The sequence below is a fragment of the Netta rufina genome (genome assembly GCF_964035555.1).
Source record: "Netta rufina genome assembly, chromosome: 3".
In the NCBI taxonomy this organism is placed as follows: domain Eukaryota; kingdom Metazoa; phylum Chordata; class Aves; order Anseriformes; family Anatidae; genus Netta; species Netta rufina.
Window position 1 is genome coordinate 18,540,990 of NC_140125.1, and position 14,406 is coordinate 18,555,395.

Sequence of the window (14,406 nt, forward strand, 5' to 3'; positions counted from 1 at the left end):
AGCATCAAGAACTTATTTTGAAAAGGTGCTCACTGGTATCTCCTTAAGTTAACCAGAACTTCCTGTTAGAAAATTCATTTAAAAGACAAAATACAGAAAGCAAGCATGTGTGGGAAACTGACACATATTCGGGTTTTGTCTAAATACACAAATACATAATTTTAGTAATGATTCAGATATATAACTAATCCTGCTTGAAGAAAATCCTTATTGATTTCCTACAGTTGATTAATAAATCTGTTGCTAGACTATTTATCAAAAGGAATCATGAAAAAAATCTATCTGGCAATTGCTCATAGTTCTTCATGTATTTTTCAAGCTCGTATTCCTTATTCTTCCCTCACTATCTTTTTTCCCAGTAAAATCACCTTCAAAACCTACCCTTTCTTGAGAAGTCCTTTGCTTTGGATCCAGGCTTTTACTTTTTGTATAACCTTAACTTCAACTTTCAGAAATTTGCATGTATTATTACAACCACAAGATCATTACAGAACTAACTATTTACTAGCTCTGAAGGTACGAAGTGTATTTCTATGTACTTTTAGTATCTCCTGAAAAAGCTATTGCTGAATGGACAGTAGCATTAACTTAAGAAATCAACAACATATATTCTCTCCCTGCTTCAAAATAAATACATTTTTAATGTTGCCTATTAAGCTTGAAAACTTGAAAGCTAAGTGCTTCCTCTTAGACAGGGTGAGCATCTGAAATAACTGTTTTTAACAGCCTCAGAGCATCATTAAACCTTTAACACATTTTAGAAGCATTTGACCTCCATGCCTCTTACATAAAAAGTTACTTAGAATTGGTAAATCAAACACTGCTAAGTAAAACAGTGTCTTGTCATTTACTTGTGCTTACTATTAGGTACTTTAATTAAGACTTTTGGAAGTAAGTTAGCAAACTAATTAATTTACAACTACAATAAAATTGTAAGGAACCCATTAAATATCATTAATAAGTCAATACATTACTTAGGAAATTAACTCTATTTTTATTACTAGAAATTACTATCGACTATCAAATGCCACAGTACCAATTACTTGTAGAAGGGAAAAAAAAAACAACCTGACATTAAATGAGTGTATTACTTCTCTACAATTTGTAATTTTTTATATTTTTGCTTTGTATCACACTGTATAAGTTGTAAGAAAGATGATTAGACAATCAATAGTTCAGGTTTTACATAGTGACAAACATGATCTGCTTCACGTTTAAGATAGCAACTTAAAATCAATTGGATGTAGAACTATAGGAAACGCTACCTGTTAACTAGCCTGATCCCAAACCTGCAGAAGTACAAGCAGCTTTTTCGGAGCTTTATAATCAGAATCTAGCCCCATGCATCAGAAAGACTTTCTGTACACAAAAGTATTTAAAAACTTGAATCCATTTAAGATGCTAAAAAGCCCTTAATGAATTAAAGGTAGAGAGGTTGACAGAGTACATGAGAAGAATGGTGGTGATGAACTATGGCAATGGTAAGAGATGTATCAGATACACTTAATGCTCATCCTGAGCATTAAACAAACGGAAACCCTCAGCTTGCAAAGATTTTCATTTTTCCTATCAACCTAACCTGATCAAGAATAATTAATTATATGATAGGATTTGGGGAATGTGAAGATATTGAAGGAACAAATCACTTTGTCTTTCTAATATGTTGAATGAAAAAGAAAGGAGCACAAGGAATGAAATGTGGAGCACAACGACACTGACAGAGTTGTATTTCTCATCAACAAATTTTGGTTAGATGGGATTTCAATCTTGAACTTTTAAATTCAGAATTATAGAAAACCTCAGAATGTTATCAGCACATGATTTTTATTTTTTATTTTTAAATTCCCAATAGGCTGTCATTTTTGCATTTTATATGCAAGAATTCCATTTTTTCCATCATTAAAGAACTTGCAAAATGGAATTTCCAATGTTCAAAAGCAAATCCCAATCCCAAACCTCTACCTTTGTCACACCTCTAGTAACATCTAATTTAGATTCAAACCTATATTCAACTATGGAAATGGTAGACCAATTTCCTAAGATTTTCTATGCCCCTTAATTTGTTTTTAAATTGTACATATTGTGTATAAAAGGCTTAGAAAAGTCAGGCAGAAGAGTTGCTGTTGTTTCTTGGGTATTTCTTTTCCAAATGCACCTATGTTTTGGACTCTTCAGTGATATTAAGGTATCCAACTACCTAAACTGCATAGAAGCTTCTAACAGCTGCAGAAAAATTAAATATAGATGAATCTTTTCTTATTGCTTCCCGTATTTCCTCCAAGCCTAAAGTGACACCTTGGCTGCTCATCACTACTTGATTTCTAGTAAAATGGGCCCAGTCTTCACCTGTGTGCGGGGGGCATAGCAGTTTCAAGCACCTAAAAAATGAATGTATGGATTTCTTCCCTGGTTGTATTATTCATATAACATGTACTGTAAACAGAATAGAAGAGTAACCAATTGCAAAAATCTGTAGACAAAATAGGACAGTTGTTCCTTCTTTTGCTCACAATATATTTTAATAGCCTCAGCAACCAACTTCTGTCATCTTCAGAACAGTATTTTTTCCTGTGGAGAAGGGCTTGGGGATACTGGTGAATGAAAAACTGAATATGAGCTGGCAATGCGCGCTTGCAGCCCAAGAAATCAACCACATCCTGGGCTGCATCAAAAGTAGTGTAGCTATCAGGTCATAGGAGGTGATTCTCCCTCTCTAGTGAGACCTGGAGTACGGAATTCAGCTCTGGGACCCACAGCATAAGAAATACATGGACCTGTTAGAGCACGTCCAGAGGAGGGCCACAGAGATGATCAGAGGGCTGGAGCACTTCTCCTATGAAGACAGACTGAGATAGTTGGGGTTACTTAGCCTAGAGAAGAAAAGGCTCCACGGAGAGCTTATAAATGTCTTCCAATATTCAAAGGGGGCCTGCGGGAAAGATGGGGAGAGACTCTTTATCAATGAATGTAGTGAAAGAACAGGGGTAAGAGTTTTGAACTAAAAAAGGGTAGGTTTAGATTAGATAGTATGAAGGCATTCATTATGAGGGTGGTGAAGCACTGGACCAAGTCATCCAGAGAAGTCCACAGAGCAATCTCAAAATTGCTCAAAATTTGATCTAGCAGAAGGTGTCCCTGCCTTCCACTAGAAGGGGGATTAGAACTAGATGATCTTTAAAATCCCTTCCAACCCACCCCATTGTATGATTCTATGTTGTTATATGTCCAGTATTGGTATTAGTTTCTATCACATGTCTCACTAAAACAACATGAACTTTTAACTCAGCCAACAGTGCTTTTCCTTGTCACCAATGACTCTCCTTCAGGCATTCCCAAGAGAATTTATGTACTTTCATAGCAGCTGAACAATTTCTGCAGTCTGTTGCAACATACTCCCCAAACAATGTGGAATGAATGACTTTTCTCCCATTTACTTCTTTGATTTGCAGTGTTGAAATACTTTCTTTTTCATCCTTACAGATATACCAAGATGAGTTTTGTATGTCAGGAGAAGAGCAGATGCTTTCTGCCCGAATATGCCTCGCACTTTTAGCACAAGGTCAAGCTGTTCACTGTTGGAGCTAAGGGATCTTCATCTTTATCTATGAACAGTGCAATAAAGCCCTTAATACAACTGACCTCTGTGGAGAGTAATGTAAATAATGAAAACAACATATACTCCCTAACAGATTTCCCTGTCATAGTTATGCTGAAATGGAGAACATGCCACTGAGCAGTATTCTAAGTAAATCAAACTGAGAAAAGGTGTTAAGTGCTACAAGTAATAATATTCACTGACAAGCCACCTAAAGATTTCAGTATGTTTCACAATCTCCATAAAGATGTTAGAACTAAAACACAGCTGCTTCTGACACAAAAGCACTGAATTTACATACTTAAATTGATAATGAAGCTTGTATTAAAAAAGCTCCTTAACCTCCTGTTAAGGTTGCCCATTACTAAAATTCCACACACTGTATCGAGCTATTAGGGGTAACTCCACAATAACTACTTTGGAACATTTCCAAAGAAATGTATGCTTTATAAAACCAACTTTACCATAGTTGTTCAAAAAAAAACCAACTCTGAAATTGTTACAAGGAATATCCAAAGATGACTTGAAATATATCTTGTTTCAGAACCATTCATCTGTTCTATTTTCTGCTGCAGAAAGTGAAGTTGTCAGGATATGCATCTGGCAAGCCAGGAAAAGTACTGATCTGTTTTTTCCCAAATTGAATTTTCCTAGAAATTCATTCCAAAAGGGGGAAAGAAAGATCTTGTTCCCTTCAAGAAGTTAAAAACTTCTAACGCAACATTTAAAAAATATATTCTCTGGAACAGAATAGTAAAAACGAATATTTAAGTAACCTGTCAAATGAAAAACTTTAATTCTGTGAAGTTTCTTAGACAGAAAACATGCTCATATCTAAAAAGGCATCAAAACAGTATGAGCCAGAAACAATAAAATATGGTACATTACCTGTGCTGCAGTTCTTTATTGCAAAGGAATCCACAGCTGCTATGCTCTTGTTCCCATGAGCAACATACTCCAGTGAGATCCGGAACGGTTTCTCTAGATGTCCAACTCTCCTTTGAAGCAGTACCCATCTGCACTCATACAGAAAAGGGAAAGAACAAAGAAGAATGATAAAAGCTATTTTACGAGGACTGAAGCCTCCAGAGAAGCAGCTTTGCATATGGCTGGCCATACTGTACTTTGCTCTCTCCTCCTGCTCCCCATCATCTCATGGTGCTCCATGGTCAGTGCCTTCCCCTCCCACAGATTTTGCAAAAGTAAGCTTCTAAGCACAAAGATTTCCACAGAGTCCACAGACTTCTCAGAGATATCCGCCTGCTGTTTCAAAGAAGCTTAACTTTCTTTACAAAGCAAGCTGTGAAATCTGTAGCGCACACGTATATGCTCTCTAGAGATCGCTCCCCCTGCTCCTCACTGGCAAAGGCTGTTAGTCAGACTTGGGCAATAAGCCAGGCTCAAGGACTCGTGCAAACATGGTAATTCCCAACACTGTGGTGCTGGTTGAGGTAGCATGCTTTGCTTCTGATGTGGCTGGCTGGAATGTCTAGACATACAAGAAGAACTACAACTAAAATATGTCATTTCTCTTTCTGCTTTTTGTTTGTTTGTTTGTTTTGTTTTGTTCATTTTGTTTTGGCCTTACAGACAAACAAAGAGTTCTACCAAATAAATCAAGGAAATGGAATGGAGAAACAGTGCTGGAAACTAACATAGTATACTGCAAGAGTGTTTCAACCTAGTCTGCTTGTTGCCATAAGTAAATGAGAACAGAAAATCTGTACAACCTTAGTCTACTCTCTGAGATGTCAGAAGACTTTAAGGGCTTGCCTTCTTCAATGTCTACCTTCTATCCTCTGGTTTGTTCAGCCTAGAGGAGACTGAGGGGAGACCATGTCATGGCCTACAAAGGGCAGCAGAGGGGAAAATGCTGATCTCTTCTCTCTGGTGATCAGCAATAGTACCGAGGGAACAGCATGAAGCTGCATCAGGGAGGTTCAAGCTGGATATTACGAAAAGGTTCTTCACTGGGCGGGTGGTTGAGCTCTAGAACAGGCTCCCCAGGGAAGTGGTCATGACAGCAAGCCTGCCAGAGATCAAGAACTGTTAGGACAATGCTCTCAGACATTTCGTTTGATTTTTGGGTGGTCCTGTGTGGAGCCATCATTTGGAATTGATGTTCTATGTGGGTCCCTTCCAACCCCGGATACTGTATTGTAATTTTATGTCTGTCATATTGTAACATCTGTACACCCCAGAAGTTTCCATAGAATCATAGAACCGCTACGGAACAAAGTAACTATGATAACGCTCTCTGGCCCATTTCATCTTTCATTACTGTGTACAGGCTGCCAATAAAAACACTCGATGACACCATTAGTGAATGAATGATTTCGGAGAGGCATGCATTACTCCTGCAGCTGTACAGAGTCCATCACCCATTTCACTGGTCACTCACCATAAACATGACCAGAGATGAGAGATTGTCTGTAAACCCATTCAGTAACTACTAACCCACTTTTCGGTTTCTCTACTACTAATACACACATACACAGATTTCTTTTTTAGCATATTGTACTTGGAGAAAAACAAGAAAATGGGTGTCTCATAAAACCTACTAGAAAATGCTCTTTACAGCTCCAGCTGCAGTTTTAAAGATGAGAACAAAAATTTACTGTGTTTCCTGTAGTTGCTTTCAAGTACCCAATATCAAGTATTTTTGTGGAAGACTATTTTTGGTTAACATAATTGGTCAGGTGCAACAAATTTTTCATTGCTCTATTACAATATCCTCTTGAAACTCAAATGTTTCCTTATCAAGTAGGACCATCACCCACCATAGATTTGTGACTGTGTGGGCTGTACACAAGAATGCATTTGACTTAAGGGACGGAGAAACCCGTTGCAACATAGTTTTGAACAAAACAAACCATGTAGCATAGTATGACAAAGAACGTCTTTCCCCAGAAGTATGCCAAAATTTGGATGTTATCAAACTAAGGCACACTTCCAAATAGGAATAACAATATATGTATGGACACGTGTGTGTTTCTCCCTGCCCTTGCCTCGCTGTGCCATTTGCACCAACCAACCAACCAACCAACCAACATCTGTGCCCACTACAAGGGAGGATCCATCCCAAATCACTGACCCTATACTTCTAATAGCTAGGAGACTTTTCTTTGTGCCGGAGGTAGACACACTTTTTATCTCAGCAGGAATGCAGCAGTGTCACTACCCTCTGTTCAATATGACACAACTCCCATCAGGCAAGGAAGGTGCCAACAGGTATGCTAAAGACCTAAATAAATATTCTTAAGCAAGGACTGCAAAAAGGCACTGATGACAGCTAACTGTACAACTCGCAACTCTGAAAAGCAAACACTGTGGGGTTTTTTGTTTGTTTTTGTATGTTTGTGTTTTTTTTTTTTTTTTTTTTTTTTTTTTTGTGGTTTACCAGGTCTCTTTCTTCCTCCCTTTTCAGCAAGAACTCTGAAACTAGACTTCTGAGTTTTATGCATCTTTTACAGTTATCTTCATTTTCCACATTTCATCTCTTGTGCTTCAGGTTCCAGCTTCAGAAGATGATATAGTCATCCTCTCTCTCCTTTCTCATACCCCTCACCCAAATGGATAACTCTGTTTTTACTGAAATTAAATAAAATGAAGCACTGAAAGTATTTTAAATGCCTAGCTTCTCTGTGCATTATTTCTTTTGATGTCATCTCAAGTTAGGTATATTACAAGGATTGAGGATATGAATTTCCGTACAAACAGGGTAAAAAAGAAGATTTAGATTTAATTTTTGTTATGAACTACAGAAGCATCTGTATGTCACAAAAATTGTTTTCCTCGGTTTCAGAAGACTGATGGGTTTTAATTCCAAGTACGCAGTGGCTCTCAACAATGATTTCCATTTCTGTGCTACTGCTAACCCTCTGGATAAATGTGCCGAGAGTTTTAGGAATTGCTTTTCTGAGTTACTGGTGCAATAACTTCAGTTTGAAATTCTCGGGCTTCTCATAGTTTACCACAGAAACTTTATTAACTCCCAGAGCTGTTGCCAAGCAGGTATTTTATTTCTCTGCGATTGCAAGATGGGAAAAGGCAGATTCACTCAAGTTCAGATTCACTACAAAATATATTCCTGTTTTGTGGAACAAATTCCTACAATAGGTTGTCTGAGATTCAAAGATTCATGTGAAATTAATTCCCAAGTATCATCCTGTTTCTTCACAGACACAAAAATAAATGATCTGGAGATGACACTAACTGGTAGATTTATTAGGGAGACTAAAATAGCTACCAGGTCAGTACAGAGACCCATTAGCAAATCAAGATTGGAGTCAATTCTGCCATCAGTCTGCGGCAGCATAGGAACTCTGATATCCAAATCTTTCCATACAATACCCTGTACTTAACAAAACCATACTCATTTGAAGATCCTTTAATAGAGGCTGTCTGGCAGTAGCAAGATGTACTTCAGTATAACCGATATGCATTAGATGTTAGTTAGTAGTAGATTTATTGTGAGTGGCTTATGTTATGAATCTAATTTTAGAAAGGAGGCATTTTAACAATGTGGCAGAAAAGCTACTTCAGTGATCTGCTAGGATATCTGTGGCAATACCATGTGTGGAGTCTCTTCATTCTGATTTCACATTTAACCAAACTGGTAGCTTTCTATGGTGAGATGATGGGCTTGGTGGATGAGGGGAGCAGTAGACGTTGCTTAATCTGACTTTAGTAGGGCTTCCAACACTGTCTCCCATCATGTCCTCATCAACAAACTGCTGGAACTATAATTTATAATATAAGCAGGCAGTGGAGCATCTGTCATAGAAAGAGAGGCTGAGAAAATTGGGATTGGTTACCTTGGGGAAGAGCTCAGGGAGGATCATATCAGTGTTTAGATCTTGTGGAAGGGTGTAAATAAGAGAGAACCGATCAGTCATATCTAATGAAAGGACAACAGGGAATGTGCATAGACTGAAATGCAAGAAATCCCTTATAAAGAAAAAAAATGCTTAATCTAAGGATGATTTAACACTGGAAGACGTTGCCCAGAAAGGTTATGGAGTCTCTATCCATACATTTTGTTCCTGACTATTCAAAATCCGACTGGATAAGGATCTCTGTAACTTCTTGCTAACCTTGCATAGGGCAAGGAAGTTGGGCTAGTAAATATCAGAGATTCCATCCAACCTCAACCATTCCGTGATTCTGCGAAACTGAGGTCCCAAAAGAAAATTACATCAGATAACAGATTGTTCCTGTTTTCCTCTGCATAACCTCCAAGCAGTGTACGGAGTGATGAATAAGACTGGTAAGCTGACAACTGCAAGGACAAACGCATCAGTTACTGCGCATACAGCTATAATCTCCACTCAGCCTTCAATAGTAAAATCTTTTTTTTACCACATCAGCCACAATAGCTAGGATGATCTCTCTAGCTCCTGCCACAATCAACAGGTAAGACCATGGCTTAACATCTTAATTTAATGTTTTATGCTGTAAAGCAACACACTATAACATTGTTTAGACACTGCTCAGAGTCTTGATTCAGCAGGCCAGACCCACTCAACAGGACTTTCACTGACGTTATGTTAAGAAGAAGCTGGCTCAGCTCTATCATTCTTCTACAAAGCGGAAAATGCTGCTGACAGAAACTGAGCTCAGTACAAGAGTTGAATTTTTAAGTGACCATCTGTACACTCATCTACTTCCCTAAAGTGAAGGTATGCTAGAAACAGAGCCTCAGGACTTGCATAGCCCTGAAAGAGTTAGGTGCTCAGACTGTAATGGTGAAGCACTTGTTTCTGACCTAACCTTCTTCTTAGTGCTTCCTCTGGCCTCCCATCCATGATTCCGTTTGCTAGATAGCAGGTGGTGCTTCCCTGCCTCTATCTCACATGCAGTTTTCCAGTTTCAGAAGCGCAATTGAGTTTTCATGGAAACTTAACTTCTGAGAGATATTTATAGTTTAGCTATTCTTTGATTGTTTGTGTAGTGTGCAGCTTCAGGAGGAACACATAACTGATTAATTCTAATCAATACACTACTGCATTAGATGCCTTGTTGCACGCTCCTCTGGGTGATGCCAGCAATGATTAATTGCACGTGCAAGTCAGGATGCTCTCTTAGAAGCAGTCAATTCATAAGAAAGATGTGCTAGAATTCTTAAGTAAAATCTCAAGAGAAAATATTTGCATCCAGCATTTGTCTGTCTTTGTGGATAAATGATTTTCATAGTTTTGAATTCAATTAATAACATTACCTGTTGGGTCCTCTTTCATTCTGCTAAAGAGGTGTTCCAAAATACTTGATAGCAACAAACTTTAGGACTTTAGTCTTGATGTCCCATATATAGCAACCATCTTAGTGATTATTCCCCAAATATCCATCTACATATGCAAGATAGAATTAATTTCCATGCTGCCAGCCAGTTTGACACCTGTGTTACCACCTATGCCTTCACTGTGGGTTTGCCCTGGCTTCTAGCATAGGTTGTTTCACCTTAGGTAGGACAGACTTCTCATAACTAAGCTGAGTTACAATGTGATTTATTTCTCCAAATCCATGCTCTTTCTCATCTAAAATACTCCCGTTGTTACAAACATTTATCGTGGTATGCCTGAGAGGAAAATGCAACGTACCTATACAGTCTAGTCTATCCTTGGTAAAGGGTTCAGTGAACTTTGGGGAATTACAAAATAAAATACAAATAATAGCATCTGCATCAGAGTATTTCACATCAAAATCCACCTGTGGCATGATAAAGGTAGTGAAAAAAATGCCACTTTTTGAGAATGAAACCTTGGTAAGGACAGGATTAAAAGGAAAAACTATCATTAGGAGTCCAAAAGAGAATTTTCCTCCTTTACTAGATGAATTGGTAAAAGAACATAACTTTCTCCATCCTACATCCCATTGCATAATTATACGGGAGTTTATAACAGGTTCTAATCTTGCCTCCACATTGCTCCATGCTTACTTGCCTGACAGCAATTAATGCATACTGCACAAAGGAAGAACCAGACTGGACTTTTTTAGGATACAGAAAACAGAAAATTAAAAAATGTTCTCAGAAGATGCAAGCATTCCAAGAGACGGTAGGAAAAAAAAAACAAACAAACAAACAAAAAACCACAGGAACCACAGAAGGCTTTTTTCACTAGTTCAACCAATACATTATACTGCCTATTACTTTTAATTAACAATTTTAAATTAATTTCAGTTTACTGATCTTAAAATTACTTAAAAGACATCAGGGCCTTAATTTGATGGGTGATGATGTAGTCTTGAAAAGGATCTATTTTCTAAAATGGCAGAAAATAAAGTTACTGTATATTAATACAAGACATTATTTAGCATTAAAGGACATAGTTCTTGAACAATGCAGAAAGTCTGCAGTGCAAACTCTTCTGCTCACAGAGCATTCTATTTAGGAAGAGAAAGAAAAATAGTTTTCCTGCATTGATTTAATGCCAGTTGTCCTTGTATCTTTTTCTATGGCCTCTTGTGTAAGGAAGATGTAACTGTTGGTGATAGTTTATATACAATTAAGACCTTTGTTAGTGTTATTGGATCAGACCTTTAACATCCCTGTGACTATTACATTCTACTGCTTCCCAGCCCTTCCTTCAAAATGCCTTTAGAAGATGTATTCACAGAGGTTTTTCCATTAAAAAAGATGGAACTACATGTAATTGTAATGACTTTCCTTTCTTTCACTAAGGAAAAAAAAAAAGCACATGGGCTTTGATGCTTTTCTTTTAAGGTAAAACTAATGACCTCCCTCCAAGAAAATACTGTGTAATTCTTCTAGGTCTGGATAACGGGTCAGACTCACGGTGTAATTACCTTGCTTAGAACAGGAGACCCAGAAGATTTTGGCTCCAGACTGCAATAATACTGCCTCACTTGCACTGGGGAAGAAACTAACTTCACATGCCTTTTAGGACCACACTGCTGGGCCTTTCTGTACAGCTCCTCTCTTTGACAATTGTACTATCTGAGGGATATCATAGTATGGCAGAAATTGCTTTAGTTTTCAATGAAATACGAGTAGCCCACACAGGCTACTTTAATTCATACTTATTCTTGGATAACATAGGAAGTTTGCAATTAAACCATTAGAGTTTCATTGTTATTTGGATTTCCTCCTATATTTAGAACACGCTACAAGACCACAATACACTTATTTTACAGAGGAAAATTTATTAACAAGAAACAAAAGCTATGAAAAAATATACTCTCCTGTTAACTTAATAGAGTTAGAATATTAAAGTTTTTGCTTTTCTGTGTATCTTGTAGAAAATATTTGTTTTGAAGATTTTGCTTTACTAACCCATTTGAAGTAAAGATCTTGCTCTGAAAAACATTTGAATGCTGCAATGTATTGAATCAGATAAGTAACTGTGAAGAACTGCAGCCTTACAATTCAATCTATATTCTTGTGATTACAAATGAGAATCTTTGCATGGAGTTTAATACAGAAATGTATTAAACTTTTCCTGAAGGAAACAGCATATAAACTCAGAGGGATGCAAAGAAAGGCAATGAGATCAGTCATCAGCTTGGTGAAGGACAAACTTCTTTCCAACTGAGTAGTCTGGCACTTCTGCACTGGAACATAATCCACAAAATGCAATGGGCATTTTTAACTAAGTTTTGCTTTTTGAAAACTGTGAAAATAGCAGCCCAAATACTTATAGGAAGATTCTGCTGCTGATGATTCCAAAATGTGACTTTAATATGAACTTAGCATGGCTATTGCTATGCTAAGGAACTTACCTACTTAAAAGGTCTGTTGGCCAAGTAGAGGCGCAATGTCACAGGATTTCTCATGCTGTGACATGAGAAAGCACTGTGTTTTTTTTTGTTTGTTTGTTTGTTTGTTTCTTTCTTTAAGACAGAACAAACTATTTTATAATTGGCCACTTCTGCCCATCCAATAAACAGCTTTCAGTTTTTGTGAGATCTCCATACTGACATGATGTGATTAACCACTTCAGTAAGAGACTATTGCCATAGCAAATACAGTAGAGCTGGGCAATCTTCATTGAGGAATATGTTCATCTGGCACTCATCTTTTCTTTTTGCTTCCCAGTTAAACTGTGTAAGATTAAAAATGCTTTCTTCCACCTCATGAAAAGTGCATGGTTGGAGGCACTCCTGAGATGCTACAATTAGTAATTGTATCTGACATGTAGCATCAAAGCTGATGTGAAAAGAACAATAGCTCAGCATCTTTTTCTGATGCACAATGGCTCTTCAGTGTCATCTCCTCTTGTAGTCCTCTCCCTATTTGCCCATGAGCTTGATTACATTTCCTTTAATGAAGCTAACACTGCCAAAAAAAATGAGATTTCACTCTATGAAACCAGATTGCAATAAGTACTCACAGTATGTAAGCCTAGGCAACCCTAGCAACACTTAGCATTCATATAACCCATTACACCTTTAAATGAAGTCTGTTATACAGACTTCACAGCCCCTTAGCAAAGACATCAAACACTTCATTTTTCAGGTGGATGAAAAGGAGGCACAGGAAGGTTATATGACTCAGTCATTCAATAAATAGATGGCAGAACTAAGATCAGAGATAAAAATTTATGATACTTATTCCTATGTCCTAATCCACTGCATCATGCTGCTTCTGGTGATGGTAATTAAATTTCACGCTTCAGGGAGTAACTTAATTGTCTGTGAGGATCATAAAGAAATTCCATCCTTTCAACCCAATGTACATCACTGCAATTTTTTATTTTTGTTTAGTGTACCAAAAAGCAGTCTTAATTTTTTACTTAAATAGTTAAAGTGAAACATAATCTGATCTCAATTCAGTCAAATGTGGTCAAGGCTTCAGGAAGACGGGGAGCCTCTTCACAGAGCAGAGTATAGTGGCAAGGTATTCTGAAATAACTGAGTTCTCAATAGCTGTGTCTGAGAGACCAATTAAACAAGAATTTTTACTTCTGCATTCAGCAATGATTTTTCACATCACACCTAAAGGAAAGTACAGATATTGTGCCTGTTCAACATCTGTACAGCAAACTAAATACCTTGAAAGACTTCAGGTTCAAAGGCTGAAAGAGTGGATGAGAAGGAAGGTTTTACTTGAGAGAACAGCAGTGCTTAACTCTGAGTCCTTTAGGGATATGCTGCAATTATCTAGTAGCTTTAATAACCTAGACTTCAAAATAAGGTATCAATATATCCAAAGAAAGATTAAGGGCTAGACGAAGTACTCTTTGGATTGTAAGGTTCAGAAGGGTTTATAGAATATCTGCTCCAGGCATTTCCACCCATTTCAAGAGAGTATCCAGCCTCTATAACAGGCTCCTAAACCCCATTTTTCAGTTCAAAATGCATAAAAAGATGCCAGGATCTAAAAAAAATATAAAAAATAAAAAAATAAAAAATTGGATTTCAGAGATTCACACACACACAAAAAAATGACTGGCAGACAACCTTCAGCAAATTCCACCTTTCCCATATCTCCAGTTATTTGCAGTGTTTGTTTGCAACACAGAGGTGGGCATGCGAGTCAGAGAAGATTCTTTCTCCCATTCTTATGGTCTGCATGGAGTGTAGGGTGTGCCATATGCGGTGACAAATAAGTGAATAAAAATGAAGCGCATTGCAAGATAAATAGAAGTAAAATGTCTTTCATAGAACTGTGCAATACAGATGTCTATATGTATGCAACATGAAAGGAAATTGCAGGGGTGAAGAAGAAAGGTTTATTTCCTGATAAACAACTTCCTTCTCCAATTTAATTTGCTTCCCTCAAACAGACATTTGAAAAATATGACTCGTTAGGAAGGATCTGAATCAGGAAAGATGAGCGATGGAATGCAGAA

The 14,406-nt window shown here is 37.4% G+C and overlaps 1 protein-coding gene across 1 annotated transcript in view; it reads right to left on the reverse strand.

Annotated features, from left to right (window-relative positions):
- Window positions 1-14,406, reverse strand: part of ALK (ALK receptor tyrosine kinase) — a gene marked incomplete at both ends in the record, with an annotated part of 285,765 nt that overhangs the window by 90,800 nt on the left and 180,559 nt on the right. Inside the window, one exon of the mRNA XM_084285117.1 lies at window positions 4,484-4,611. Coding sequence (XP_084141243.1) covers window positions 4,484-4,611 — 128 coding nt within the window. The remainder of the gene's footprint in view (window positions 1-4,483; window positions 4,612-14,406) is intronic.